A 27,013-nucleotide genomic window follows, 5' to 3' on the forward strand; every position below is an offset into this window, starting at 1 on the left:
TTATAGATTTACGTATGTTGAACCATCCTTGAGATCCTGGAATAAAACCTACTTGGTCATGGTGAATAATTTTTTTGATGTGTTGCTGGATTCTGTTCGTTAGGATCTTGTTGAATATTTTTGCATCAATATTCATTAGTGATATTGGTCTATAATTTTCTTTTCTTGTTGTGTCTTTTCCTGGTTTGGGAATCAAGGTGATGTTTGGGAATAAGCTCTTCCTTGAAGGTTTGATAGAATTCTGGTGTGAAGCCATCCAGACCAGGGCATTTTTTTTTGTTAGGAGATTTTTTATTGTTTCTTTGATCTCAGTGCTTGAAATTGGTCTGTTCAGAAGCTCTATTTCATCTGGACTAAGTCTAGGGAGAGGGTGTGATTCCAAATATTGATCCATTTCCTTCACATTGTCAAATTTCTGGATATAGAGTTTCTGGTAGTATGCAGAGATAATCTCTTGTATCTCTGTGGCATCAGTTGTTATTTCCCCTTTATCATTTCTGATTGAGGTTACTACAGATTTTACTTTTTTATTTCTAGTTAGTCTGGCCAAAGATTTATCCATTTTATTTACTTTTTCAAAAAACAACTCCTCGTTTTATTAATTTTCTGAATGATTCTTGTTTTCAATTTCATTAATTTCTGATTTAATTTTGAATATTTCTTTTCTTCTGCTGGGTTTAGCCTTAGATTGTTCTTCTTTTTCCAATTCTGTCAGATGGCTTGTGAGTTTGTTAATGCACTCTCTTTCTGTTTTTCAAATGTAGGCTTCTAAAATGATAATTTTTCCTTTCAGGACTGCTTTTGCTGTATCCCATAGGTTTTGGTAACTTGTGTCTTCATTGTTGTTATACTCAAGGAAGTATTTCCTTTCTTATTTCTTCCTGCACCCAACTGTCATTCAGAATAAGGTTGTTCAACTTTCATGCCTTTGTGTGAGGCTGAGCATTTTTGTTGGAGTTGAGTTTCACTTTTAGTGTCTTGTGGTCTGAGAAGATGCAAGGTAGAATTTAAATTCTTTTGATTCTGTTGAGGTTTGTTTTGTGTCCTAGGACATGATCAATTTTGGAGAATGTTCCATGGGATGATAAGAAGAATGGATATTCTTTATCTTTGGGATGGAGTGTTCTATATACATCTGTCAAGCACAGTTGTTCTAGGGTCTCATTTAAATCTCTAATGTCTTTGTTTAATTTCTGTTTAGAGGGTCTGTCCAGCTCTGAGAGAGGGATGTTGAAGTCCCCTGTTATTATGGTGTTATAGGATATTATATTGCCCAGACTAAGCAAGGTCTGTTTTAAGAATCTGGGACCATTTAAGTTTGGTACATAAATATTTAGAATTGAATTTTTCCCTTGACCAAGATGAAATGATCATTATTGCCTTTTTTGACTTTAGTTGCTTTAAATCTATGTGTATCTGAAAACAAGATTGCAACCCCTCTTTTCTTCTGAATTCCATTTGCCTGAAAAATTGACCTCCAGCCTTCAACTCTGAGTTTCAATTTGTCTTTTGATGTGAGGTGTGTTTCCTGCAGACAGCAAATAGATGGCTTATGTTTTTAAATCCAATCAGCCAGTCCATGCCTCTTCAATGGGGAATTCAAGCCATTGACAGTTATTGAGATAACTGATAAGTGTGGTAGCATTTCTTTATAGGAGGAATCCTCTGCTGTAGCTGCCTCATCATCCCTAGAAGTGGTTACTCTGGACTGGTATTTCATGTTGCCCAGATTTTTCTGCTGATTCTTCTTCATTAGTGCTTTCTTGTATCTGTTTCCTTACTCTAATTTTCTTTTCACTTCTTCTTGCTCTTTACATTACTGTGCTGCTGGCCTAAAGTTTTAATGAGTCCTTTTCATTGAAGGATGAGAAGATTGAAGAGCAAGAAGGGAAAAAAGATTTGAAAAAGAAAGAAAAAAGAGAAAGAAGAGGGGGTGAATAAAAGGAAATATTGACAAAAAGAAGAAAGGCACTGAAATAAAGAAACAGGAGCAATATAGGTGTATAGCAGGGTACTATGACCCAACCGTAAAGGCTCCCAACCTCTGGGGGGGGGGCTGGGTTGAGTGATTCCCTTGAGGTCAACAGCTCTTTGCCAGCCAGATCAGACACAGTACCCCACCACCACCAGGTAGAGACGAAAGACAAAAATACTATGAATCAAACTGAAACAAACAAGCAAAAACCCTTATGGGATAAAATTGGAGGGAAAAAACCAAATAATAGGGGAAGAAACATTGGCAAAATGAAATTCTAATTGTTAAAGAAGGCAAAAATGGGAGATTGTATTTAAACTAGAATAGTGAAAAAAAAAAGAGAAAAAAAAAGAAAAAGAAAGAAAAATGTCAAGGAAAACTGTTGGAATTAAGAAAAAATACCCCCCCAACACAAAACCCCTCATACCAAAAAACCAAACAGTATATATATCTTGCTGAATATTGTCCGGGTAACAGGTGATCTTCTGAGTATGAGATGTTAATCACAGTGTGGCTACAGCTGTATGAGATGGAGACTGGAGGCCTCTGCTGATCTCTCAGACCCCACAGGTTTGAGAGCCCAAAAGTCTCCTCAGCCCATTTAAAAGACACTCCAAACTATGAACCTTGGCTGAGCAGAAGCTTTCCATGGAAGGCACTTATCCGTGGGATCTTTCCTGGCATGGCTGCCTGCTTATACAGTGTACCAAATCCAGTCTCCCTCTATGCCCTGGAGGGCCAAGGCTGTTAATCTGCCAAACACTTGGATCTCCTCACTTCCCCAGCATCTCAGTTCCCACATTTGGGTAGCTCAGTTACTAGATTACTCACCCAAGGTCTCCTGGACGATCCCCGTGCTGCAACACTTAGGGGCAGCTCCCCCACAGAAGCTGTGTGAGCAGCCCACAGCTGAATGATATTAGCTCCTTTCTGGCTCAGTGGCTCATCCCAGGGCTCCAGACAATGCCCCAAATCATTTGCATTCTGGCCCAAGATCTCCCAAGGCAGTTCAATCAAGTGCCCAAGTCCAAACCCCAAACAGCCCACCAGTAAGGCTTTTCCTGTTTGCAGTCTTGCTGTTGCTATGGCAGCCTCCAACTGAACAAATGCACCTACTACTTGCCAGTTTTCCACCACTTCTGTCCTCCTTATGGGGTCCAGAATTCTCTTGCTGCCTTCCTGTGTCACCAAAGGGAAGCCTCTGGGCAAAACCGACTGGCCAGAGATGCCTGTAGTCTTCTCTTCCCACTCTCACTGCACTCGGCTGCACAGAAGCTGTTACTCGGCTGCCATTTTAACTCCAATCCTGGTATCTTTCTTGGATTTTTTTCTATTTCCATGCAAAATGCCATTGGTATTTTGATAGGAATCACACTGATTCTGTGCATTTCATTGGATAGTGTGAACACATTGGATACTTCATTTAGTAAGTACCTCAACTGAGCAATGAACTAGCTTCTACGAGGATACAGAAGAGTGATCAAAAATTTCTGAGACTTTGGACTCTGCTGCAGTTTCTGTCACCCTGTGATCTTCAGGTATTGGAAGATCCAGAGGGAGGATGCTGGAACACCCTTGAAGCTGGGAAATGGGACTGTTGACAATCAGGGATGTGTCCATAGAATTCTCTCTGGATGAGTGGAAATGCCTGGACCCTGCTCAGAGAGAATTCATATAGAGCTGTGATGTTAGAGAACTATAGACATCTGATCTCTGTGGGTCTTGCTGTCTCTAATACAGACCTCATCACCTGTCTGGAACAAAGCAAAGAATCCTGGAAGTTGAGGAGACACAAGACAGTAGTTAAGCACCCAGCTATGTCTTCTTACTACATTTAAGACCATTTGCCAGAGCAGATCACAAAAGGTTCATTCCAAAAAGTGATACTAAATAGTTATGGAAGAAGCGGCCTTGAGAATTCAAACTTAAGTAAACACTGGAAAAGGGTGAGGGGCAGAAAATGTGAGTGTAAGGGGGAAGAAAATGTGTTTTAGTAAATTTAATGAATGTCCAACATCTACCCATAGCAAAATTTCCCAATGTAGTAAGTATTTGAAAGTCATTAGGAAACTGTCAAATCTGACTATTATAGAAGACATACTTTAGAGAAATGTTACAAATTTAAAGAATGTAAAAAAGCCTTTAACCAATGCTCACTCTTTACTGAACATATGAGAATGTATACAGAAGAGCAATATTACAAATGTGAAGAATGTGATATAGCATTTAGCTGTAGTGCACTTCTTTCTAATCATAAGAAGGTTCATCCTGGAGAGAAATCTTACAAATTTGAAGAATGTGGCAAAACATTTAACCACAGACAAGCCTTTCTAATCATAAGAGAATTCATACTGGAGAAAAACCCTACAAATGTGAAGAATGTGGCAAAGAATTAAATTACAAATCGAGCCTTTCTTATCACGAGAATTCATGCTGCCAAAAAACCCTACAAATGTGAAGAATTTGGCAAAGCCTTTACTGTGTGCTCAAACTTCTTAATACATAAGAAAATTCATACTGGAGAAAAACACTATAATTGTGAGGAATGTGGCAAGGCATTTAACCAGTTCTCAGGCCTTAGTGTGGATAAAAGAGTTCATACCGGAGAGAAACTCTACAAGTGTAAAGAATGTGGCAAACCCTTTAAATAGTACTCACACTTCAATGAACATAAGGTAGTGCATACTGAAGAGAAACTCTAGAAATGTGGAGATTGTGGCAAAGTCTTTAAATATTTCTCAAGCCTTTCTTATCATAAAAGAATTCATACTGAAGAGAAAGTTTACAACTGTGAAGAATGTGGCAAAGTCTTCAATCAAAGATTAAGTCTTTCTAATCATAAAAGAATTCATGCTAAAGAGAAAGTTTACAACTGTGAAGAATGTGGCAAAGGCTTCAATCAAAGATTAAGTCTTTCTAATCACAAGAGAATGCATACTAGAGAAAAACTTTACAAATGTGAATAACATGGCAAAGCTTTTAATGAACATTCAGTCATTACTAACCATTAGAGAGTTAATATTGGATAGAAACCCTCAAATGTGATGAATGTGGTGGGGCATTCAGTTTTAATTACATCTTAGTATACACAAAAAAGTTCATACTGGAGAGAAATTCTATAAATGTGGAGAATGTGGCAGTGTCTTTAAGTATAGCTCAGAATTTTCTAAACATAAAGTGATACATACCAGAGAAAAACTCTACAACTGGGAAGAATGCACTAAACACAAGAGAGTGCATACTGGAGAGAAACTCAACAAATGTAAAAAATGTCCCAAGGCCTTTTCTTGGTGCTCTTATCTTATTGTACAGGAGAGAATTTTCATACATGAGAAAAACCTTAAAAATGCAGTAAATGTGGAAGGGCCTTTAGTAATTGCCCATATATTACTTGATATTAGAGAGTAATATAGAACTCTCACTTTATGCCTGAACTGCCAGCAAATCCACATAAGTACATGCTCCATTAAATTAAATGTTATGTCTTATACTAAGAAGCCAAGCACAATGGTTTTATTTGGTTTTTCTTTTATTTCAGATTAATATAAGGATGCATAAAATTGGGTTACATTGTTTGCATTTGTTAGGTATGCCATTATCTCTACATTGTACCTGAGAGATGAGAGCTTACTATACTGCCTCCTCCACTCCCATTTTTGAGTTTAAATGTATTTTTCTCTCATGTGGGTATGTTTTTGTTTATCTAGTAGTTTCGTATTAATATTGAGTGCATTGGGTGCTTGGTTTTCCATTCTTGTGATACATTACTTAGGAAAGTATCACATATTTCTACCTAACTATGTTTCACCTAGGTCATGAAAGTGTTTGTGGCTCTGTGCTTTCAAAAGTGACTTCAAAAAACCTGCAGATCATCAAAAGTACAAGATTAATACTTAATATTTTTATGTGATTCAAAGAAAATCAGGTTTACTTCAATATAGTTTCAAATATTTATTTGTAGTTCTGTACAAGAAAAATGCTATACAAGACTTCCTCCTAGACAACTGCACTTCACACACACTGGCAGGGTTATATTCAGTTGTTAACTTACATAGAATTATTCTCACACTGTACAAATTATTATGTTCAGATGTATTTAGCAATTTTTATGTTCTTTGTATTTTTCCTCTCTTGGCATTTAAACTGCACCCTCTTCTGAAATAAAGTTTAAGTTTATAAGTTTAAGCCACAAAATTTTTTTTTGAGGCTTTATGAAAAGTATTCTTGTAAGTGAAGTTTTCAGGGATAAGTAGGACTCTACCAGGAAAAGAAATAGTGGGAGGAAGGGGAACAGTGAACATTGCAGCAAAGAAACCAGTGGCCGGAAATACATATTTTCCTCATCCTGACTGTTCCCTTTTTAGTCAAACATGTATTCTGGAGCCATATTCATCAAGCTGGCGTTGGGATTGGACCTTTACCTGGCAATCTTCATCCTCTTGGCTATTACTGCTGTTTACACCATTACTGGTGAGTTTCTTGCATACTTTGCTCAGTCATACTGCCTTCTGCTAATCCCACCCCCACCTGCAATTAGCAACCTCTGTGTTAGCCTTGTCACTGTTGAGATAAGGACACCATTTAATTCCCACCATAAGAGTCTGGCACAGCACCAGAGGCACAGCTAGAGCAAGTAAAACAGAATACTCCTTATCAGATGTGAGCACCTTGATGAAGGAAAATGATATGCCAGATGAGATGGGGAATTGGTGATTTAATTCAGCTCTGTGTTTGGTGCCAGATTGGTATTTAGAATTCAGCATATTATCCACATGGAAGGCTCTATGAAATGGCAGTTCAGATATGAGACTGGCAAATGCAAGGTAAAGTTCACATGAACACAGGATGCCAGGGAGTGGCCTAGGGATGTGAATGGGACAGTCGGAGGAGAAGAACTGGAGTGTGTGGCTATGGTCCAAACAGGCTCTCATTAACCAGGTATCAGTGTAGGGCCTCATGTATATTCTAACTTACAAAAATAGAAGTACACCAGCTGAGTCAGAAAAATAGTAAGGAAAATAGCTGCTAGAACAATCAAGACAGTTCTGGAGCCATTTTCATACATTGAGCTGTTAATCTAAAGTAAGTGACAGAAAGACTAACTTCCACAAACCAAAGGTTTATGTGGATAATAGCAATCTGGAATATGTACACTCCTGCAGACTCTAGGCACATCCAGGGGAGTCGAGGCAATAGGAAGCTTTTAAAGACACAGAGAGAGTATCCACATAAATTGTTTAGAAAAAAGATCATTGGTTGCAGGGGCTTATTGTTGGCAATGGCACTTGGTCATTGGTGGTACTGGATGTAGCTAGAAGAGGATCTTCATAGGAGCTGCTTAGCTTGAAAGTTCCAGGTGGAATAATCTCTTGTAACTGTTCCTGTTATAGGCATAGGTGCATGAAAGCCCCATATTCATGGCCTCCTGGCTCCATTTTGTTAGGGTTTGACATAAATCACTCTATTTTTATACAGCCAACTTTTACAGAGCATATGTTACACAATAAGTAAAAGACAAGAATATGAATTTCTTGTTTTGACAATCAGTCTTGTTACCTCATGACACTCTCATAAAAGAACTATCATGTTGGTTAGAGTCTGGTAAGTTTAGAATTGAAAGAGAAAGGTTTTCGCACAACTAACAATGATACATACCAACACTAAGAAGCTAAGCACAATGGTTTTATTTGGTTTTTCTTTTATTTCAAATTAATACAAGGATGCATACAATTGGGTTATATTGTTTGCATTTGTTAGGTGTTCCATATACCTCTACATTGTACCTGAGAGATGAGAGCTACTGCCTCTCCCTCCCCCATTTTTGAGTTTAAATGTATTTTTCTCTCGTGTGGGTATGTTTTTGTTTATCTAGTAGTTTCATATTAATATTGAGTACACTGGGTGCTTGGTTTTCCATTCTTGTGATACTTTACTTAGGAAGATGTTCTCCAAATTCTTACAAGTAAATACCAAAAAAAAAAAAAAAAAAAAAATTAAGGTCTCCATCTTTCTGTATGGCTGAATATTATTCCATGGTATACATATACTATAGTCTATTTATCTACTTATGGGTGGATGGGCACAAGGGTTACTTTTACATCTTTGCAACTGTGAATTGAGCTGCTATGAACATTGGAGTGTAAATGTCCTTATGGTAAAATGACTTTTTCTTCTGGGGCAGATACTTAGCAATGGGATTGCAGGATCAAATGGAAAGTCTATTTTCAGCTCTTTAAGGATTCCTTATATTTCTTTCCAAAAAGGCTATATTAGTCTGCAATCCCACCAACAATGTGTAAATGTCCCCTTCTCTCCACACCCATCTGTAGCTACTCTTGCTGAGGTTGCAGAGTGGTTTTGATTTTCATTTCTCTGGTGATTAGGGATGACAAGTACATTTTTATGTGTTTGTTCACCACTTGTCTATCTTCTTGGGACAAGGTTCTGATCATGTCTCTTGCCCAATGACAAATGGTGCTATTTGGTGTTTTCTTGATAATTTGTTTGATTTATCTGTAGATTCTGGTTATTAGACCTTTATCATATTCATAACATGCAGATATCTGTTCCTATTATGAAGGTTGTCTGTGTGAAGTTGTTGTGCCCTCAGATGTGCAGAAGCTTTTTAGCTTGATTAAGTCCTGTTTATTTATTTTTGGAATTGCTGCAATTTCTAATAGGGTCTTCTTTATAAAATATTTTCCCAGGTTGATATGGTCAAGTTTTTCCCACACTTTCATCCAGAGTTTTCATCATTTTGTGTTTTAGATTTAAATATTTCTCCAGTATGAGTAAATTTTTGTAAGTGATATGGGACAAGGTTCAGTTTTTTACAGGTGGCTACCCAGTTCTCCCTGCACCATTTATTAAACAGTGCAGTGTTTAATACCAGTTCTCCAGTGTATTCATTTGTTTGGTTTGTTGAAGACCAGATGCCAATACATGGCTGGTTTCATCTCTAGGTTCTCTGTTATTTACCATATGTCTCTATTTTTGTGCCCAAATCATGCTGTTTTGATCACTATAGACTTGTATCATAACGTGAAGTCTGGCAGCATGATGCCTCCATATTTGTTTTTATTTCTTAGAATTCTTTTGGCTATTCATGTTTTTTCCCCAGTTCCATATAAAATTAAGAACTATTTTCATCAAGTTCTTCAAAGTTATGACATTGGTGTTTTAATAGGTATTGCATTAAGTCTGTAGATAGCTTTGAGTACTGTGGATATTTTAATAATGTTGATTCTTCCCAGCCATAAACATGGTATGTTTTTCCATTTCTTGACATCTTTTGCTGTTTCTTTTCTCAGGGTTTCGTAGTTTTTTCTGTAGAGATCCTTCATATACTTTGTTAGGTATATTGCAAGGAATTTTACTTTCTTTGAAACTATATTGAAGAGAATTGTGTCTTTGATTTGATTCTGACCTTGACTGTTGTTGGCAAATATGAAGTCTGATTTGTGGACGTTGATTTTATATTGTGAGATATACTGTAATTCTCGATCACTTCTGTGAATCTCATGGCTGAGTCCCTGGGGGTTTTCTAAGTGTAGGGTCATATCATCAGCATAGAGTGAAAGTTTGACCCCACTGACCCTATCTGCATACTCTTGACATCCCTCTCTTGCCTGATCACATTGGTTAGGACTTCCAGCACTACTATGCAGAAATAGCAGTGGTGATAGTGGGCGTTTTTGTCTGGTTCTAGTTCTAAATGGAAATGCTTTCCATTTTATTCCATTCAATATGATGTTGCCTGTGAGTTGGTCATAAATGGCTTCTATCAATTTAAGAAATGACCATTTATACCTATTTTTGCAAGTGTTCTTGTCAGAAAAATATGCTGAATTTGTCAAATGCTTTTTCTGTATCTTTTGAGAGTATCATATGACCGTTATTTTTGCTTCTTTTATATGGTGAGTTGTGTATATGGATTTGTGTATGTTGAACAAGCCTTGCATCCCTGCTATAAAACCCACTTCTTCATGATGTATATTTTTAAAATATGTAGCTGTATTCTATTTGCTGAGATTTTATTGAGTATTTTTGTGTATTCATTAATGATATTGATTGTAGATTGCTTTTTTTTTATCCTTTCCTGGTTTTGATATCAAGGTGATATTTGCTTTGGAGAAGGAGATGGAGAGGGTTCCTTCCTTGTCAGTGTTTTGGCATAGATTCTGGAATATTGGTACCATCTTTTCTTTCAAAGTTTAGTAGAATTCTGGTGTGAAACATTCTGGTACAGGGTTTTTTTTGTCGGTTGCTTTTTACTGTTGTGATTTCAGTGCTTGATACTGGTCTGTTCAAGAGTTTTAATTCTTCTGATTAAGTATAAGGAGGTTGTGTGATTCCAGATATTGGTCCATTTTCTCCCCATTTTCATATATCTGGGCATAGAGTTTTTTGTATTAATCAGTATTGATCTTTTGTATATCTGTGGTGTCTGTTGCTATTTCCCCTTTCTTGTTTATCATTGAGGTTATTAGAGATCTTACTTTTCTGTTTCTAGTTAATCTGGCGAAGGGTTTATCAATTTTATTAATCTTTTCAGAAAAACAACTTTTTGTTTTGCTAATATTCCAAATGTTTCTTTTGTTCTCATTTTTATTTAATTGTGATCTGATTTTGGTATTTCTTTTCTTCTGCTGGGCTTGGAATTGGATTGCTCTTCTTCCAGTTCCTCTAGATGGTTCATTAGGTTGTTGATTCATACTTTGGTTTTAGCTGTGGGCATTTAATACAATAAATTTTCCTCTTAGGACTGCTTTTGCAGTATCCCACAGGTTTTGATAGATGGTGGTTTCATTGCCATTTTTTTTGGGGGGGGGAAATTTAATGATTTCCTTCTTTTTCTCCTCCTTGACCCAGTTGTCATTCAGTGTAAATTGTTTAGTTTCCATGACTTTGTGTGGGGAATGAAGGGTTTTTTTGGAGTTTAATTCTACTTTTATTCAATTATTGTCTGAAATGATGCAGGGTATAATCTCTATTCCTTAAAATTTGTTGAGATTTGATTTTTGCCTTAAGATATGATCAATTTTGGAAAATGGTCCATGAGTTGACAACCAGAACATATACCCAGTATTGCTTGGGTGAAAATTCTGTACATGTCTGCTAATCCCATTTGTTCTAAATTTGTGTTTAAGTCCATCACTTTTTTGCTTAGTTTTTGCTTAGAGGATCTGTCCAATTCTGTTGGTAGGTTGTTGAAGTCTTCAATTGTTATGGTGTTGCAGGATATCATGTTGTTCAAACCAGTTTGGGTTCATTTTATATATCTGGGAACACTTAATTTGAGTGAATATTTATTTAAGATTGAAATATCTTCTTGTTGTATTATTCCCTTGATCAGTATACAGTGACCATCTTTATCTTTCTTTACTTTGTTGATTTAAGTGAAATGTATCTACAAATAAGATGGCCACCGCTCCTTTCTTCTGATTTCCATTTTTCTGAAATATTGTTTTCCAACTCTTCACCATCATTCTTGTTTGTCCTTGGAGGTATATGTGTTTTCTGAATACAGTGTATAGTTGGCTTGTGAATTTTTATCCAGTTATCTAGCCTGTGCCTCTTCAGTGAGAGAATTTAAGCTATTTACATTTTTTGAGACAGTTGATAAGTATGGTGGAATTCTACTTGACTCATTTTGTGGAGATCCATTGCTTAGTTTTTTCACTTGGGCCATTGTGGGAGCTAGGTTTAGTCCTTTAGTTTCAATCTATTTTTACTTTGCTGATTGTTCATTGTGATTGTCAGTGCATCAAATGGGTCTGAGTATGTCCTGCAAAGCTGGTTTAGTAGTGGTGAATTTCCTAAATGTTTGCTTGTCTGTAAAAGATTTGATTTTCCCATTGAATATGAAATTTAGTTTAGCAGGCCATAGAATCCTTCGCTGAAAGTTGCTTTGTTTAAGAAAGTTAAGGACAGGTGACTACTGTCTTTTGGCTTGTTAAGTTTCTGCGGAAAAGTCCTCTATCACTCTATTTTCTCTTTTGCAGGTAAGATGCTTATGCCTTGCTGCTTACAGCATTTTCTCTTTCATTTTGACTTGGACCAAGTCAATTACAATGTTTCTAGAGGTGATTTGTTTGAACTGAGTCATCCTGGGGTTCTGAAACTATCTAGTATCTCTATTTCTGGGTCTCTTGCAATGCTTAGGAAATTTTCCACAATGGTGCCTTGTAGTAGAACTTCCATGTTTTTAGGACTCTTTTCTTTTTCATCAGTGATCCCTATGATTTAGAAGTTCGCACATTTTTTGTAGTCCTATATCTCTGCTTTTGCTCTCTTCTTTTCTGCCTCTGAAGTATTGGATTAGTTTGAAAGTCTTATCTTCAAGTTCTGAGATTCCTTTTTCTCCATGTTCTACTCTACTGCTGGGATGGTCTACCATGTTTTGAAACTCTTTTTTTGAGACAGAGTCTCAAGCTGGGTAGAGTGCCATGGCATCACAGCTCACAGCAACTTCCAAGTCCTGGGCTCAAGTGAGTGCCTCAGCCTCTCAAGTAGCTGGGACCACAGGTGCCCGCCACAATGCCTGGCTATTTTTTGGTTGCAACTGTCATTGTTGTTTGGCGGGCCCCGGCTGGATTTGAACTCGCCACCTTAGGTGTATGTAGCTGGCGTCTTAGCCACTTGAGCCACAGGCACCAAGGCTTGAAACTCTTTTAATGTGTTTTTCAATTCCTTAAGCTCTGCTTTATCCTTCCTAGTTATGATTTATTTTTAGTTTCATATATTTCTTGACATAGTTTTTGCCTTCTTTTGAAATTCTTTTTCTGTATATACTATGAATTCTATTTCTGTCATTTTGACAATTTCTCTATGGCTGGTATTTTCAGCTGTAGCTCCCTTGTAATCTCTTGGGGGAGTTGATCTGGTCTGTTTATTCCTGTTGCCAAGGTTCTTTGGCTGATTCCTCCCCATGTGTGTTTTAAATTAATTAATTAAAAAAATTTTAAGGTAGAATGTTAAGGTGTCCCTAAATTGTTCTTGAGAGATATTCTAGTTGGGTTCCCTGAGGCAGCTCCCAGAAGGCAATTGAGGTCTGGAAGGCAGAACCTGGCCTGACCACCTACAGCATCTATCTGCCACCAGTAGTGCTGTTTTACTAGCTCTGAGGCTTTCTGGATATCAAGTCGGGTGGGCTGGTGATAGCACTAACTGTCCTAAAGTGCAGAGCTCTCCTCACCCCTTCTAGGACTTTCCAGGTACAAACAGCAGCTCCTCATTCCAGTGGGCATTAAGGCCATTTGGCCTCCTGATCCATTAGATTGGTATCAACTTCATAGGCACCACAAGAAGTCCTGGGATATAAAGCTTGCTCTATCACTTCCAGTGTATGCCAGAGCAAAGTAGCTACTTGCTGCACAGTTAGCCTGCTCAGCAGGGTTTTGGGGCCATTTGGATAATAAAACAAATTGGCCGATATCAGTTTCAATGGCCCTGGGATGTGGAATTCATCATGCCTCTTTCAGGGCCTGTGAAAGGGATAACAGTTTGTTGTTATGCTGACCTACTCAGCAGGGTTATACCATCGTTTGGAAACTAAAACTGGCAGGCTAGAATCAGATCCAGAGGCTGGATGATGGAACTCACCACTCCCTTTCACCACTGACTATTTAAATGAACCACTGCCTTTTACTATGGCCCTTCCAGAATACAACCTCCCAAAGTTTCCTTTCCAGGGTATGCTGTGTGTGGGTCCCTGTGGACCAGCCTTGTTTTCTCTAATCTGGGTAGGGTGGGGCTGGGGGCAGGACCTCCAGGTGATGTTCCTAGACCAAGGGTGACTCATGGCTAGTGAGTCAATTGTCCCAGCCAAAGTGTTATCCCTACCAGCAACAGAGTAAAAAACTATGGAGAGAGAAATATGCAGCTTGCAGTTTGCCTCCCAGGATTCCACAGAGTGGGATCAATTGAGACCAGGCCCACCCTTCTCCAAGCCACTAGGGGCAGAAGGCTGTAGGCTGAACTTTCAGGAGATGCCCTGAGGTTGGGGGATGTGCACAGGTGGTGGTTGAACCACCCCATAAGGTGGGGATAGATCCCACCTAGCAGGAGACAGACTAGTTGAGCCACAGTTTCCCTCCTGTGCAGGGCAAGGAGGCAGTGGGGCTCTCCCAGATCACTGGGCAACACAATGCACAGGCCTCCTGAGCTGCTGTTACATATGGTGGTAAGGCAGGGCCCATCTCCCTCACTTTTAATGTCTGCAAGTCATTCTCACAGGCTTCCAGTGACAGATGAACCAGCCTCTGTAACACTTGCTTCCAAGGTCACTATGGTGGTTGGGTAGGGTCCAAAGTCCCTTCCCCTTGCTGGTGACTGGGGGTGGGACAGCTTTTCCAGGCTGTGTGGGCTGGGTAGCATCTCCACACCCCTATGCAGAGGGAAGCATGCCCCAACAGGGAGTATTCTGTCTAGTAACCAAAGAAAAGGGAGGATGAATTGTGGCCACAACCTCTAGGAGCTAAAATTGCTCACTATTCTGCCAGACACAAGGGGGACCCAGAAGAGGATACACCTAAGTTCAGAAAGCTGTGTCTTTTGTCCCTTGTAGCACTGTCCCATGGAGTGGGTGAGAGTTCCTGTGGTCCACTGCTCCTGGAGAACCCCTAGTGGAAGAAGGGGTCCCTTATCTCTCTATTCAGCTCTGGCTCCTCTGAGTCTGGTTCACTCTGTAACTGTCCTCTGCTTTCTTCTTTCCTCTTTTTCATCTTGTAGTTTGTCTTAGTGGTGTTGCTGAATGCCTTAATTTCTTCTCCCTATCACCTAACCTCTCCCCTCATGCACCACCAATTTCAACTGCTTTAAATTCACTTAAGTACAATTTTCTTCCTTCTGGCCAAGATTTCCAGATGAAAGCTGCCTCTAGTTGGCCATCTTGTTCTTAAATTCTCTAGGTTTTTATTTTTTTATTTTTTAAGAGCAGGTACATTGTGCTTAAAGGAAGTGAATTGAGAAATCATTAAGGGTGAATTTCATGGTATTATAATTTTGCTTTTTCCCTACTTAATATTCAAAACTCCTACAAAGATAGAACTACACTGTTATTCATAGAAATTTTGTATCACAATGAAGCAAGGGAAACAGGAGAATAAAAGAAAGACACTAATACTGAGGAGATGATGCCAAAAAGAGCTTGCAGTTTTCCCCCATGTCAGTGAGGAGCTTTTGCTATGTTTTCTACTGAGTCATTACTGGGGTTTGGGTGGAAGAAAACCTAGAGGTAAAGGCAAATAATGAATACACATGGGTAAAATCCCCTGAGTTTTTTTTTTTTTTTCTTTCTCTCAACAGGGGGCTTGGCCTCAGTGATTTACACAGACACCTTCCAAGCCTTCATTATGTTGATTGGATCTTTCATTCTCATGGGTTTTGGTAAGTGAAGACAGGTTGTGCAGTACCAAGGGTCAGATAATCCTGGGACTTGTTCCTGCTCAGTCTGTCTGCTCTTTACTGCATTCTCCCAGGTCACATTTTCATGTTCTTTATATAATTCCCATCATTGGGTTGTCTGTCCAACTTCTTTCTTGGTATATTATCTCAACATGAAGAAATGGGGAAGAATTTCACTTCTTCTAAAAACTTATTGTTTAGGTAAGTTACCTTGTTTAACACTAATTTCTTTGTGTTCACAAAAGAAAAAATCAGTACCATCAGGTTGATAACTTGACAGAAATATTGGATTCAAACCCTGGACATTTTAAAAAAAAAGTCTTCTCTTTATGAAATGAAGAGTTAAATCCTAGAAACAATTCAGAGAATTGAATAGTAACTCATGATTACTATTTTGAAAGGATATATATTGAATTGCACTACTCTAACTATTGTAAAATATATAAACATGGGTTGGATTTTCCTTAATGACTCTTACTTACTAATAATATCATCTGTTGGTTCATTCTGTTCATTAAGCCATGCCCATAAGTGATAATGATGAATTTAATTCATAGCTTGCTAATTCTTATTTCCTTTTGTGGCATTCATTTATCTTTCCACAGGAAATTCTTGCACGTAGTAATAAGTGTGTAAGTGGAAATACATGTCTCTTCCCTATCCTGTAGCTACCATAGTCCACCCACTCAGGCTGCACTAAGTACAGCTGTCTTGACTATGCATGCTCCTAATCACAGAATCTGAAGATACACGAGGCAAAAATGGAAGGAAATGAGAAAATAGCAAATCCACTATAGTGATCAGAACACAATATGGATGCCATTAGTCACATTTGGCTATTTAAACTGAAATTAAAAATCAAACTTATCACTTACCTAGCCGTATTTGAGGTGTTTCATATGTGGCTAGTGGATACCATGTTGGACATTGGGGATATAGAATAGTTCCATTACTGCAGGAAGTTTCTGTTGCACAGTGCTGCTCCAGAGACAACTGCAAGCAACAGTTTCTCATGCACTTTCTCTTCAGTTATCCAGAAACTTCTATGTTGCTCTTCTTCATGGTTTTATTGTTTCTGGTCTCTGTGATTCACACCCTGATGTCAGTCTCTCTAAGACTCACTTCTCCCATCCTGCAGATGAGGAGGGAGGACTCTTAACTCTTACGTCTCCCATGTGTTTTTGTTATAAACAGTATTTATCTGATCAAAGCAATTTTCTTGCAGAGTTCTATATCCATCAATAGGCTGAGTTCCTGCCTTAAACATTCATTTTGCCCATGATCCCGGCACAGTGTGTGGCATATAGTAGGTCCTCATTTAAATAATGAAGAAGTAAATTAATGCCAATACAACTCTACCAGTGTGTGCTACTTAGTTGAATTTTGCATCATGTAAACATAGACTTAGTGACCACACATGCCTGGGCTCATCTTTATAAGATCAACTATAATTCTTTTGTGGCACCTGATTAGCCTTTCCAGATTCCTACTGGGCTGAGTCTCCCCATTTTCCCTTAGCAAATCCAAACTGCTGCCTCCAATTTCTACTTCTTATCTTTCCAGCTTTTTTTTTTTTTCTGTTATAACAGGCAGAATGTAGTATGAGGCAGTCAGATTGCAAGTGAGGTCTGAATAGCACAGCTCTGAGTCAGGAAGAGAAGCCATTGCTTGCTTCCTCTTCCTTTCAGAGGAATTGGGGCTCTCTGATGGCTAATTTCACTAGGCTCACTTTGCTAGCTCAACTTCTGGATTGTTTCTGCTCTGGATGATTGTTAGACATCAATGTCAGCCTGCTGGTTATAGTCTCATTTTTACCTGAATGTAAGACATTAACTTAAAATTCTAAAGAGCACTCTAGGGAGAAAAGATAGAGTTGTCTGCATTATGAACTTTGTGACAGTCAATCTGGTACCATGCCCACTGCCAGGGGAGGTGCTAGAATGACAGGAATCCTGGGAGAAGGTCAGTGCAGATTTGACTAGGCTGATGGAAAGCGTTTATGCATCTCCACCACAAAGCAGGGACCCCAAACATTAGGTATGTTGGATTTCAGTAAGACATTTCATTTCATCTGATGCCATTTCAGCATTTGTTGAAGTTGGAGGTTATGAGAATTTTACAGAGAACTACATGAATGCCATCCCGTCCATAGTTGAGGGGGACAACCTGACAATCAACGCCAGCTGCTACACTCCTCGGGCAGACTCCTTCCACTTATTCCGAGATCCTGCCACAGCAGATATTCCATGGCCAGGAATGATATTTGGAGCACCCATTACAGCTCTGTGGTACTGGTGCACAGATCAGGTGAAGAATGTGTGTGTGCATGAACACATATGTGGGCATGCATTTGTTTATGCTGTTCTTTCTTATTTGATAGAAAAAAATTTAGTTTCTTTTTTTTTAAATTAAATCATAGCTGTGTACATTAATGAAGTCATGGGGTACAGTGTGCTGATTTCATATACAATTTGAAATACTTTCATCAAACTGGTTAACATAGTCTTCATGGCATCCTCTTATTGTGTTAAGACATTTATATTCTACATTTAGAAAGATTCCATGTACCCTTGTAAGATGAACCTTTGATGTGGTCTCACCAAACACCCTCCCTCCACTCATCCTCCCCCCTCCCTTCCCCTCTCTCTCCCATTTCCTAATATTCTTGGGCTATAATTAGGTTATAGTGTTCATATGAAAGCTATAGATTAGTTTCACAGTAGGGATGAGTACATTGGATACTTTTTCTTCCAATCTTGACATACTTTGCTAAGAAGAATATGTTCCAGCTACATCCATGTAACCATGAAGGAGGTAAAGTCTCCATCTTTCTTTAAGGCTGCATAATATTCCATAGGGTACATCTGCCACAATTTATTGATCCATTCGTAGGTTGATGGGCCCTTGGGCTTCTTCCATGACTTAGCCATTATGAATTGGGCTGCAATAAATATTCTGGTACAAATATTTTTGTTGTAGTGTGATTTTTGGTCTTCTCGATATATACCTAGTGGAAGAATTGTAGGATCAAATGGCAGGTCTATTTTTGGTTCTCTAAGTGTTCTCCAAACAGCTTTCCAAAGGGAACATATTAGTTTGCATTGCCACCAGCAGTGTAGAAGCGTTCCCATTTCTCCACATCCATGCCAGCATCTCTGGATTTGGGATTTTGTGATGTGAGATAATCTTACTGGAGTTAGATGATATCTTAAAGTAGTTTTGACTTGCGTTTCTCTGATGAGTAAGGATGATGACGATTTTTTCATATGTCGGTAGGCCATGTGCCTGTCTTCTTCAGAGAAGTTTCTCTTCAAGTCTCTTGCCCACCCTGACATGGGATCACTTGTTATTTTCTTGCTAATACGTTTGAGTTCTCTGTGGATTCTGGTTATTAAACCTTTGTCAGAGACATAACCTGAAAATATCTTCTCCCATTCCAAGGGATGTCTGCTTGCTTTACTTACTGTGTTCTTGGCTGTGTAGAAGTTTTTTAGTTTGATCAGGTCCCAGTAGTATATTTTTGATATTGCTTCAATTGCCCGAGGGGTCCTCCTCATGAAATATTCACCCAGGCTGACTTCTTCAATTGTTTCCCCTACACTTTCTTCTAGTATTTTTATAGTTTCATGTCTTAAGTTTAAATCTTTAATCTAGTGAGCATCTATCTTAGTTAATGGTGAAAGGTGTGGGTCCAGTTTCAGTCTTCTACAGGTTGCTAGCCAGTTCTCGCAGCACCATTTGTTAAATAGGGAATCTTTTCCCCACTCAATGTTTTTAATTGGTTTGCCAAAGATCAGGTAATGGTAGGTAGCTGGATTCATCTGTTGGCTCTCTATTCTGTTCCATACATGTACCTCTCTGTTTTTTTGCCAGTACCATACTGTTTTGATCACTATCAATTTATAGTATAGTCTGAGGTCTGATAGCATGATTCCTCCTTCTTTGTTTCTATTTCTGAGTAATGTCTTGGCTATTCGAGATTTTTTCTGATTCTGTATAAAATGAAGTATTATTTTTTGAGATCTTTAAAGTATGGCAGTGGAGCTTTAATAGGGATTGCATTAAAATTGTATATTGCTTTGGGTAGTATGGACATTTTAACAATGCTGATTCTTCTCAGCCATGAGCATGGTATGTTTTTTCCATTTGTTAACATCTTCAGCTATTTCTCTTTCTTAGAGTTTCATAGTTCTCTTTATAGAAAACTTTCACATCCTTTGTGAGGTAAACCCCCAAATATTTCATCTTTGGCACTACTGTGAATGGAATAGAGTCCTTGACTGTTTTCTATTGTTGGTATATTTAAAGGCTACTGATTTATAACTGTTGATTTTGTAGCCTGAGACACTGCTGTATTCCCTGGTCACTTCTAAGAGTTTTGTAGTAGAATACTTGGTGTTTTCCAGATATACAATCATATCATTCGTGAAGAGTGAAAGTTTGATCTCTTCAGACCCTATATGGATACCCTTGATTGCCTTTTCATCCCTAATTGCGATGGCTAAAACTTCCATTACAATGTTAAAGAGCAGTGGTGACAATGCGCAACCTTACTGATTCCTGATCTGAGTGGAAATGATTTCAGTTTAACTCCATTCAATGTGATATTGGCTGTAAGTTTGCTGTAGATGGCCTCTATCAGTTTAAGAATTGTTCCTTTTATCAATTTTCTTAAGTGTTCTGATCATGAAAGGATTCTGGATATGATCAAAAGCTTTTTCTGCATCAATTGAGAGAATCATATGGTCTTTGTTTTTTAATTTGTTTATGTGATGAATTATAATTATAGATTTATATATGTTGAACCAGTCTTGGGACCCTGGGATAAAACCTACTTGGTTGTGGTGTATAATTTGTTTGATGTGTTGCTGAATTCCTTTTGTTAGGATTTTGTTGATAGTTTTGCATCAATATTCATCAGTGATACTGGTTTATAATTTTCTTTTCTTGTTGGGTCTTTTCCTGGTTTGGCTATCAAGGTGATGTTTGCTTCATTGAATGTGTTGGGTAGTATTTCTTCTTTTTCTATATTTTGGAAAAGGTTGAATAATATAGTTACTAGCTCCTCTTGAAAGGTTTGGTAGAATTCTGACATGAAGCTGTCTGGTCCTGGGCTTTTCTTTTTAGGGAGATTTTGTATAGTTGATGCTATTTCAGAACTTGATATAGGCCTGTTCAACATTTCCACTTCTTTCTGCCTAAGTCTCCGAAGGTTGCGTGCTTCCAAGTATTGGTTGAGTTCCTTTAGATTTTCATACTTCTGGGAATAAAGTTTCTTGCATTATTCATTAAAGATTTTTTGAATTTCTAAAGAGTCTGTTGTTATTTCATCTTTACTGTTTCTGATTGATGAAATTAGCAATTTTACTCTTTTTTTCTTGGTTAGGTTGGCCAAAGGTTTATCTATTTTATTGACTTTTTCAAAAAACCAACTTTTCAATTTATTAAACTGTTGTATAATCCTTTTGTTTTCAATTTCATTTAATTCTGCTCTAATTTTTGTTATTTCTTTTCTTCTGCTAGATTTGGGATTGGAATGTTCTTCCTTTCCAGCTGCTTGAGATGTCCCATTAAGTTGTTAATGTCTTCTCTTTCTGTTCTCTTGCAGAATGCTTGCAGTGCTGTAAATTTCCCTCTTAGGACTGCCTTTGTGGTATCCCAGAGGTTCTGATAATTTATGTTTTCATCTTCATTTTGTTCCAAAAATTTGGTAATTTCCTTCTTGATCTCGTCTCTGACCCATCTATCATTTAGCATAAGATTATTTAACTTACATGTTTTTGTATCTGCAGATTCCTATTGTTACTGAGTTCGACTTTTATTCCATCATGGTCTAAGAAGATGCAAGGAATAATTTCTATTCTTTTACATTTGCTGAGGTTAGACTTGTGACTTAAGATGTGATGGATTTTAGAGTATGTTCCGTATACTTATGAGAAAAATTTTTATTTAGTTTTGTTAGGATGAAATGTTCTGTAGATGTCTATTAAATCCAAATGTTGGATGGTTAAGTTTAAATCTAAAATTTCTTCACTCAACTTCTTATTGGAGGATCTATCCAACACTGCCAAAGGAGTGTTAAAATCTATGACTATAATGGAGTTGGAAGAAATCAAGTTGCTCATGCCTGTTAGAGTCTCTCTTATAAATTGAGGTGCATTCTTGTTGGGTGCATAAGTATTAATAATTGAAATCTCATCATATAAAGTATTACCCTTAACAAATATAAAGTAATCATTCTTATCCTTGCTTACTTTTGTTGGTTTAAAGCCTATTGTGTCTACGAATAAAATTGCAGTACCTACTTTTTCTGCTTTCCATTTGCCTGGAATATAGATGACCATCCCTTCACCCTGAGTCTATATTTATCTTTTAAGGTAAGATGAAATTCTTGAAAGCAGCAGATATCTGGCCTGGGTGAGTTTTTGTATCCAGTCAGCCAACCCATGCCTCTTTAGAGGACAATTTAAGCCATTCACATTAATTGAGAATATTGATAAGCCTGGTAAAATTTTGTGTATCAAGTTTTTTGAAAGTCCAGTGGACATTTTTAATCTTTTCGCCACTGTGGAAGTTAGAATTTGATCAAAACTTTCTGAGTGAGTTTACTTTTGTGGTGGAGGATTGCACTGGTCATTATGGAGGATAATGAGAATTTCCTGGATGGCTGGTTTAGTTATGGCAAATTTCCTCAACAAGTGAATGTCATTAAAGTATTTAATTTCTCCATCATAAATGAAACTCAGTTTAGCTGGATACAGGATCCTGGGTTTAAAGTTATTTTGTTTTAGGAGATTAAATTTGATGACCACCCTCTTCTAGCCTGAAAGGTTTCAGCAGAGAGATCTGCAGTCATTCTAATACTCTTCCTCTTGTAGGTTATGGTTTTGTTACGTCTAGCTGCTTTCAGAATTTTCTCCTTCATTATAACTTTAGTGAAGTTAATTATGATGTGCCTGGAGGATGTCTTATTTATGTTGAGTCTTGCTGGAGTTCTGAAACTATCTGCTATCTGAATTTCAGAATCTCTTGGCATGTCTGGAAAGTTCTCTTTCATAATTTCATGAAGAAGAGCCTCTGTGTTTTGTTAAGCAACTTTATTGCCTTCGGGGATTCCTATAAGGCAAATATTAGTTTTCTTCGAATTATCTGAGAGCTCTCTGAGAGTGAGATCTGTTTTTGCTCTCCATTTCTCTTCCCTTTGAGCACTTTGGAGTGTTCAAAAGCTTTGTCTTCAATGTCAGAAATCCTTTGTTCTCATTGCTCCATTTTGCTACTGAGAGATTCTACTGTATTTCTCAGATCTTTGAGGGCTGCAAGTTCTTGTCTCAATGTGTCAAAATCTTTGGTGATTTTTGTCTTTGAATTTGTTGAATTGTTGAGAGAACTTTTGAAATGCTCCTTGAATTTCTAATTCCAACTTTGCCTCTATTCTATTAATCTTATTTGCAATGCAAATTCTGAATTTGATTTCAGATGGCTGAGATCTTCAGTTGCATCTGTCATATCCTTCCTTGGGGGGGTTGATCTACTCTGGTTATTCATGTTACCAGAGTTTTTCTAGTGATTCTGTCCCATGCTTATTTTACACTGTTTGGCTAGATGAGCAGATAAGGAGAAGTTGGGTTGGGGGCTCCAGGAGTAATGATTAACTATCCATTTGCCCAAAGGCTGAGACTGGTGTCTGTACCTTTTCCCCTAGAACTTTTCCAAGGACCTGTATAGTGCTATGGCCTGAGAGACTGGGAGCCTGCTTGGTGTGGTGGGGCTAAGTGGCTCTGTCTTGTTTTCAGCTGGTTTCTGTTCTACCCTAGTAAATCAGTTACTCTGGGTTGAAGTCTCAGTTGTGGAGAAATACTAGCAATTAAGTCATTCTGCCCCCCACAGGCAAGAATTGGGAAAGGAAAATCAAACCTTCCCACAACCACACACCCAGGGTACCACTTTCGATAGTCTTTGGGTGATTGGTCCAGTTTATGAGGTCCAAATCAATTGTCCCAGTCAGCACTGGTCTCATGTGGGGGACTTCAAAAGTTCTCTGACAACTAGATAGCAGGGGTCTGCTGGCAGCTCAATTATGACTAGCTCCAGTGCTCTGTGAGGTCAGAAGGACCAACCCAGCAAATAAACTAGTCTGGGAAAGTTGATGCCTTCTTCCTTACCTTGTACCTCTGTCACACCCAGTGACTTTTAACTTTACAGGGCTGTGATCCAGTTCTCCCCATGAGCAGATGCTCTAGGGGTTTGCACCTGCCTGAGTCAGAGGGAGATCTATGTCTCCTCAGCAAGGCCGCCACTTCTGCCACTATCCAGCAGGGGGAGGTGAGGCCTGACAACCTCGGGTGCTTAATTGAGGCTGGGTGATTCACTCAGTTCCAGCTCCACACCTGATTGATGTTGCTGGCAGAACAAAACATCTTTGCAGAATTTATTTCTGTCCCAGCTATATTCCCTTGTGGATCAGACGCTGCTTGAGGTAATAGAAATCGCGACTCAGTTCTGGGCAGCAGCAAGCAGTTAGAGCTCACACTCAGCTGTCAGTTCCAGCCTCTGCCTGCCCACCTTTGTCTCAGCTGTGATCCACTGAGGGCTGGATTTGTCTTACCCTCAGTAAAGCAGTCCTCTGGCTTAGCCCTGCCCTGGGAGTCTGCTGGCTCTGTGTGAATGTATTCTAGTCCCCGTGCTCCGCCCAGGCTGCTACTTCATCAGGGCTTCCCTTTACTCATGGGGCTTGTGCTTCTGTCTGAGATCCATCCGCCAGTGGCTGCCAGTGGAGAAGGTGCCTGGCTTCCTCTGGTTGCCCAGAGAGACATGACATGTCTGTCTGGAATAGCCCCAGGGGTGTGAGCCTTATTATTCCTGCTGCTGTGCCTTGGGGCACTGCCCCTCCTGTATGGTACCCTTTCAGCTGACAGTCCTCTCCTTACTCCCATGCTGTAGAGTCAGCACGGATGAGCAACTGCCCTTCCCCTGTCCACACCTCTCCAGAAAATGCCCAAGAATCTGGAATTTATGGGGGACAGGCTTCCAGATCTCAGGGTGAGAGTTCAGGGGAGGACTGGGAGTTCAGAATTGCAGATAGAGAATATATACAGTTTTATGCCTGGCAGGAGAGTTCCATGGCATCCTAGTAGGGGTAGGAGGTCCAGTTTTTAGAGGGTCTCTCCCATGGGATGGAATGGGAGGATATTTGAACTCTGCTCACTTTTTTGTATGGAGTTTACTGAGAGCCCTTCTCATGGGGGAGGGGACACCTGTTGACTTGGCTATGGATTTAGTACCTTTTGTTTGTATACTTGGGGTCACAGCTCACCTCAGCAAGGTTGATTGCCAGGATCTGCTTCTGACACCACTTGTCAGGGCCCAGGACTGGCCAGGTCTCGGCCCAGCTAAGGCAGGTTCCAGACATGGACTGCTAAGCTTCCTTTCTCAGGAGCAGTTTCTCTTAGGTGTGTGAGGGCTATCTACTTTAGCTGGAGAGAGAGAGAGCGTGTGTGTGTCTTAGAGAGAGTAAAGCAGTCTTCTTAGCATGGATGGATCTTAGTCTTTAGTATAGCTTGGTAATCTTCAGCAGGGAGATGCTGTGCTGGCATTCTGCAGGCAGAAGAGGAGACAGAGTCAGAGCAAGAGTGTCCATGATAGAAGGCACACGCTTTTTGTCTGCCTTCTCCTCCAGCCTAATATAAGGCTGAGCTTGTGCCTCTCAACACCACAGGTGTAGAGACTGCCAATTCACCAATGCTTTTATCTTGTGAACTCTCTCATGCTTGTTAGAACCAAAACTCTCTCCACGCCCTTCTCACCAAGGTGTTCCATTGCAGGTATTTCCTATAACTCACTCCTCCTAGCCATAGGCTGTATGGGCTGCTACAGTTGATGTGAGTTCTTCAACCTTCTCTCTTGGCTCAGCTCCAAACCATCAGCTTGCTTGCTAAACTTCTATCTTTTAACTCTCCTTCTGGATGGGAGATCTCCTCTGTGGAATGCTAGCTGCAGTTTGCCATCTTGCCTCTGCCCCCTTAGTTTCTATTTTGTACATGCACATCAGTTAAATAGTCAAACATTTCTATGTGGCTTTATTTTATTTTATTTTTTTGAGTACATGGTAAAACACATCAAAATCAAAACTTTAAAGTTGTACTTTAAAAATCATCATTCTGGAAGTAATTTAAAACAATGTTTTACAGATTCTAAATTTTCTTGTGAAATATTACTAGTATATCTACCAATATCAAATGAATATTTAAAAAATTTATCACTGACTTATATGTCAAGTGTTTGACATGATTAGCAATATTAACTATCATTAAAATGGGACCTCTGGAAATTATATCTAAACTTCATGTTGCTATGTGTTTTGACACTAATATACAATAGAAGACTAATCTCAAGTAAGCAATTTTATTACTTCACATTTTCTCAAAGATAATGATTATTTCTACAAAGTCATGTTACATTTCATAGTAGAAAAATGACTTGGCAGACAGAAATTTAAAAACAAATTTACTCCCAATTTTTCAGCCTTTAAACAGTGGATACTAGATTTCATTCAAACACAGGGCAGAATGGGCACATATCATCATGGTCAGGCCCATGTTCAAATTCATTAGGATGGAAAGGGAAAAACATTTTGTTATTCTTAAACTCGACTTGAAATAGAATCTCTCAAAGCAGGAAAATTAAAAGAACAAAGATAATACCAAAGTCTATGTACTAAAATTTACTTAAGAAAATCTCCTTCACTGAAGGAAAATAGTATAAATTACATTACCAACCTTCAAGAGTTAGCATGTAAAGAGTATTTTCAAACCACTGCCTTTCTAAAATATTCTGTAGGAAATTCACACATGAAAAACAAATCTTGGGATCTCAAATACACTGATTTCACAATAGTCTTAAATATTAAAAAGGAAAATAAATTAGCTATGAGGGTAAGATAAAGCAAAATTTCAAGGATTCAGTGGATTTTTTAAAATAAGAAATAGCTGCCTAGTACCCCACTCTCTACCGTATTTCTTGTCTCTTGGGTGCAGATATTTTCAACTCTTTCAATTATGTGTTTGACATTATTTTCTAAATCCCTGTGCTCAATGTGTGGTCTATGACCCATCAGCAAGGACTTCACTGTGGAGATTATTAGGAATAAACATTCTCAGACCTGTGACTCTATCCAGAACTGTTAAGTTAGAATTTGCTCCTTAACTTGATCATCAAGTGAATCATATAAGTGCCAGTGTTGCTGCCCCTTGGTCTCCAGTTTTAGGATTTGTCTGCTGGCTTCCCTAGGTGAGAGGGGAGGGCTCAGCTCTCTTGCAACCTTCCATTCTTAGTTACACATGAGCACATCTCCTGTACCCCCACCCTTCTGATATATCTATATCAGAATTTTGTGACTTCAATGAAATTCACAACAAGGCCACATGAAATGCTCTGATTTTATTTTTTAGCTTTTTAGAAAAAAATTCCAGGTATGCATAGTCCCTAATGTTTTTTTTTTTTTTTTTATTGAATGGTAACTGTGTACATTGATGCACTTTGGGGGTACAGTGTGGTGTTTTTATACACAATCCAAGACACTTCCATCAAACTGGTTAACATAGCCTTCATGTAACTTTCTTAGTTATTATGTCA

General features: G+C 38.6%; 1 protein-coding gene across 1 annotated transcript in view; it reads left to right on the plus strand.

Moving 5' to 3' along the window:
• Nucleotides 1-27,013, plus strand: part of LOC100946870 (solute carrier family 5 member 4-like) — an 84,511-nt gene that overhangs the window by 26,075 nt on the left and 31,423 nt on the right. Inside the window, exons 6-8 of the mRNA XM_003797458.1 lie at nucleotides 6,340-6,445; nucleotides 15,284-15,364; nucleotides 17,469-17,689. Coding sequence (XP_003797506.1) covers nucleotides 6,340-6,445; nucleotides 15,284-15,364; nucleotides 17,469-17,689 — 408 coding nt within the window. The remainder of the gene's footprint in view (nucleotides 1-6,339; nucleotides 6,446-15,283; nucleotides 15,365-17,468; nucleotides 17,690-27,013) is intronic.

This window comes from Otolemur garnettii, unplaced genomic scaffold (genome assembly GCF_000181295.1).
Source record: "Otolemur garnettii isolate 467f Iridium unplaced genomic scaffold, OtoGar3 scaffold00116, whole genome shotgun sequence".
NCBI classification, from domain to species: domain Eukaryota; kingdom Metazoa; phylum Chordata; class Mammalia; order Primates; family Galagidae; genus Otolemur; species Otolemur garnettii.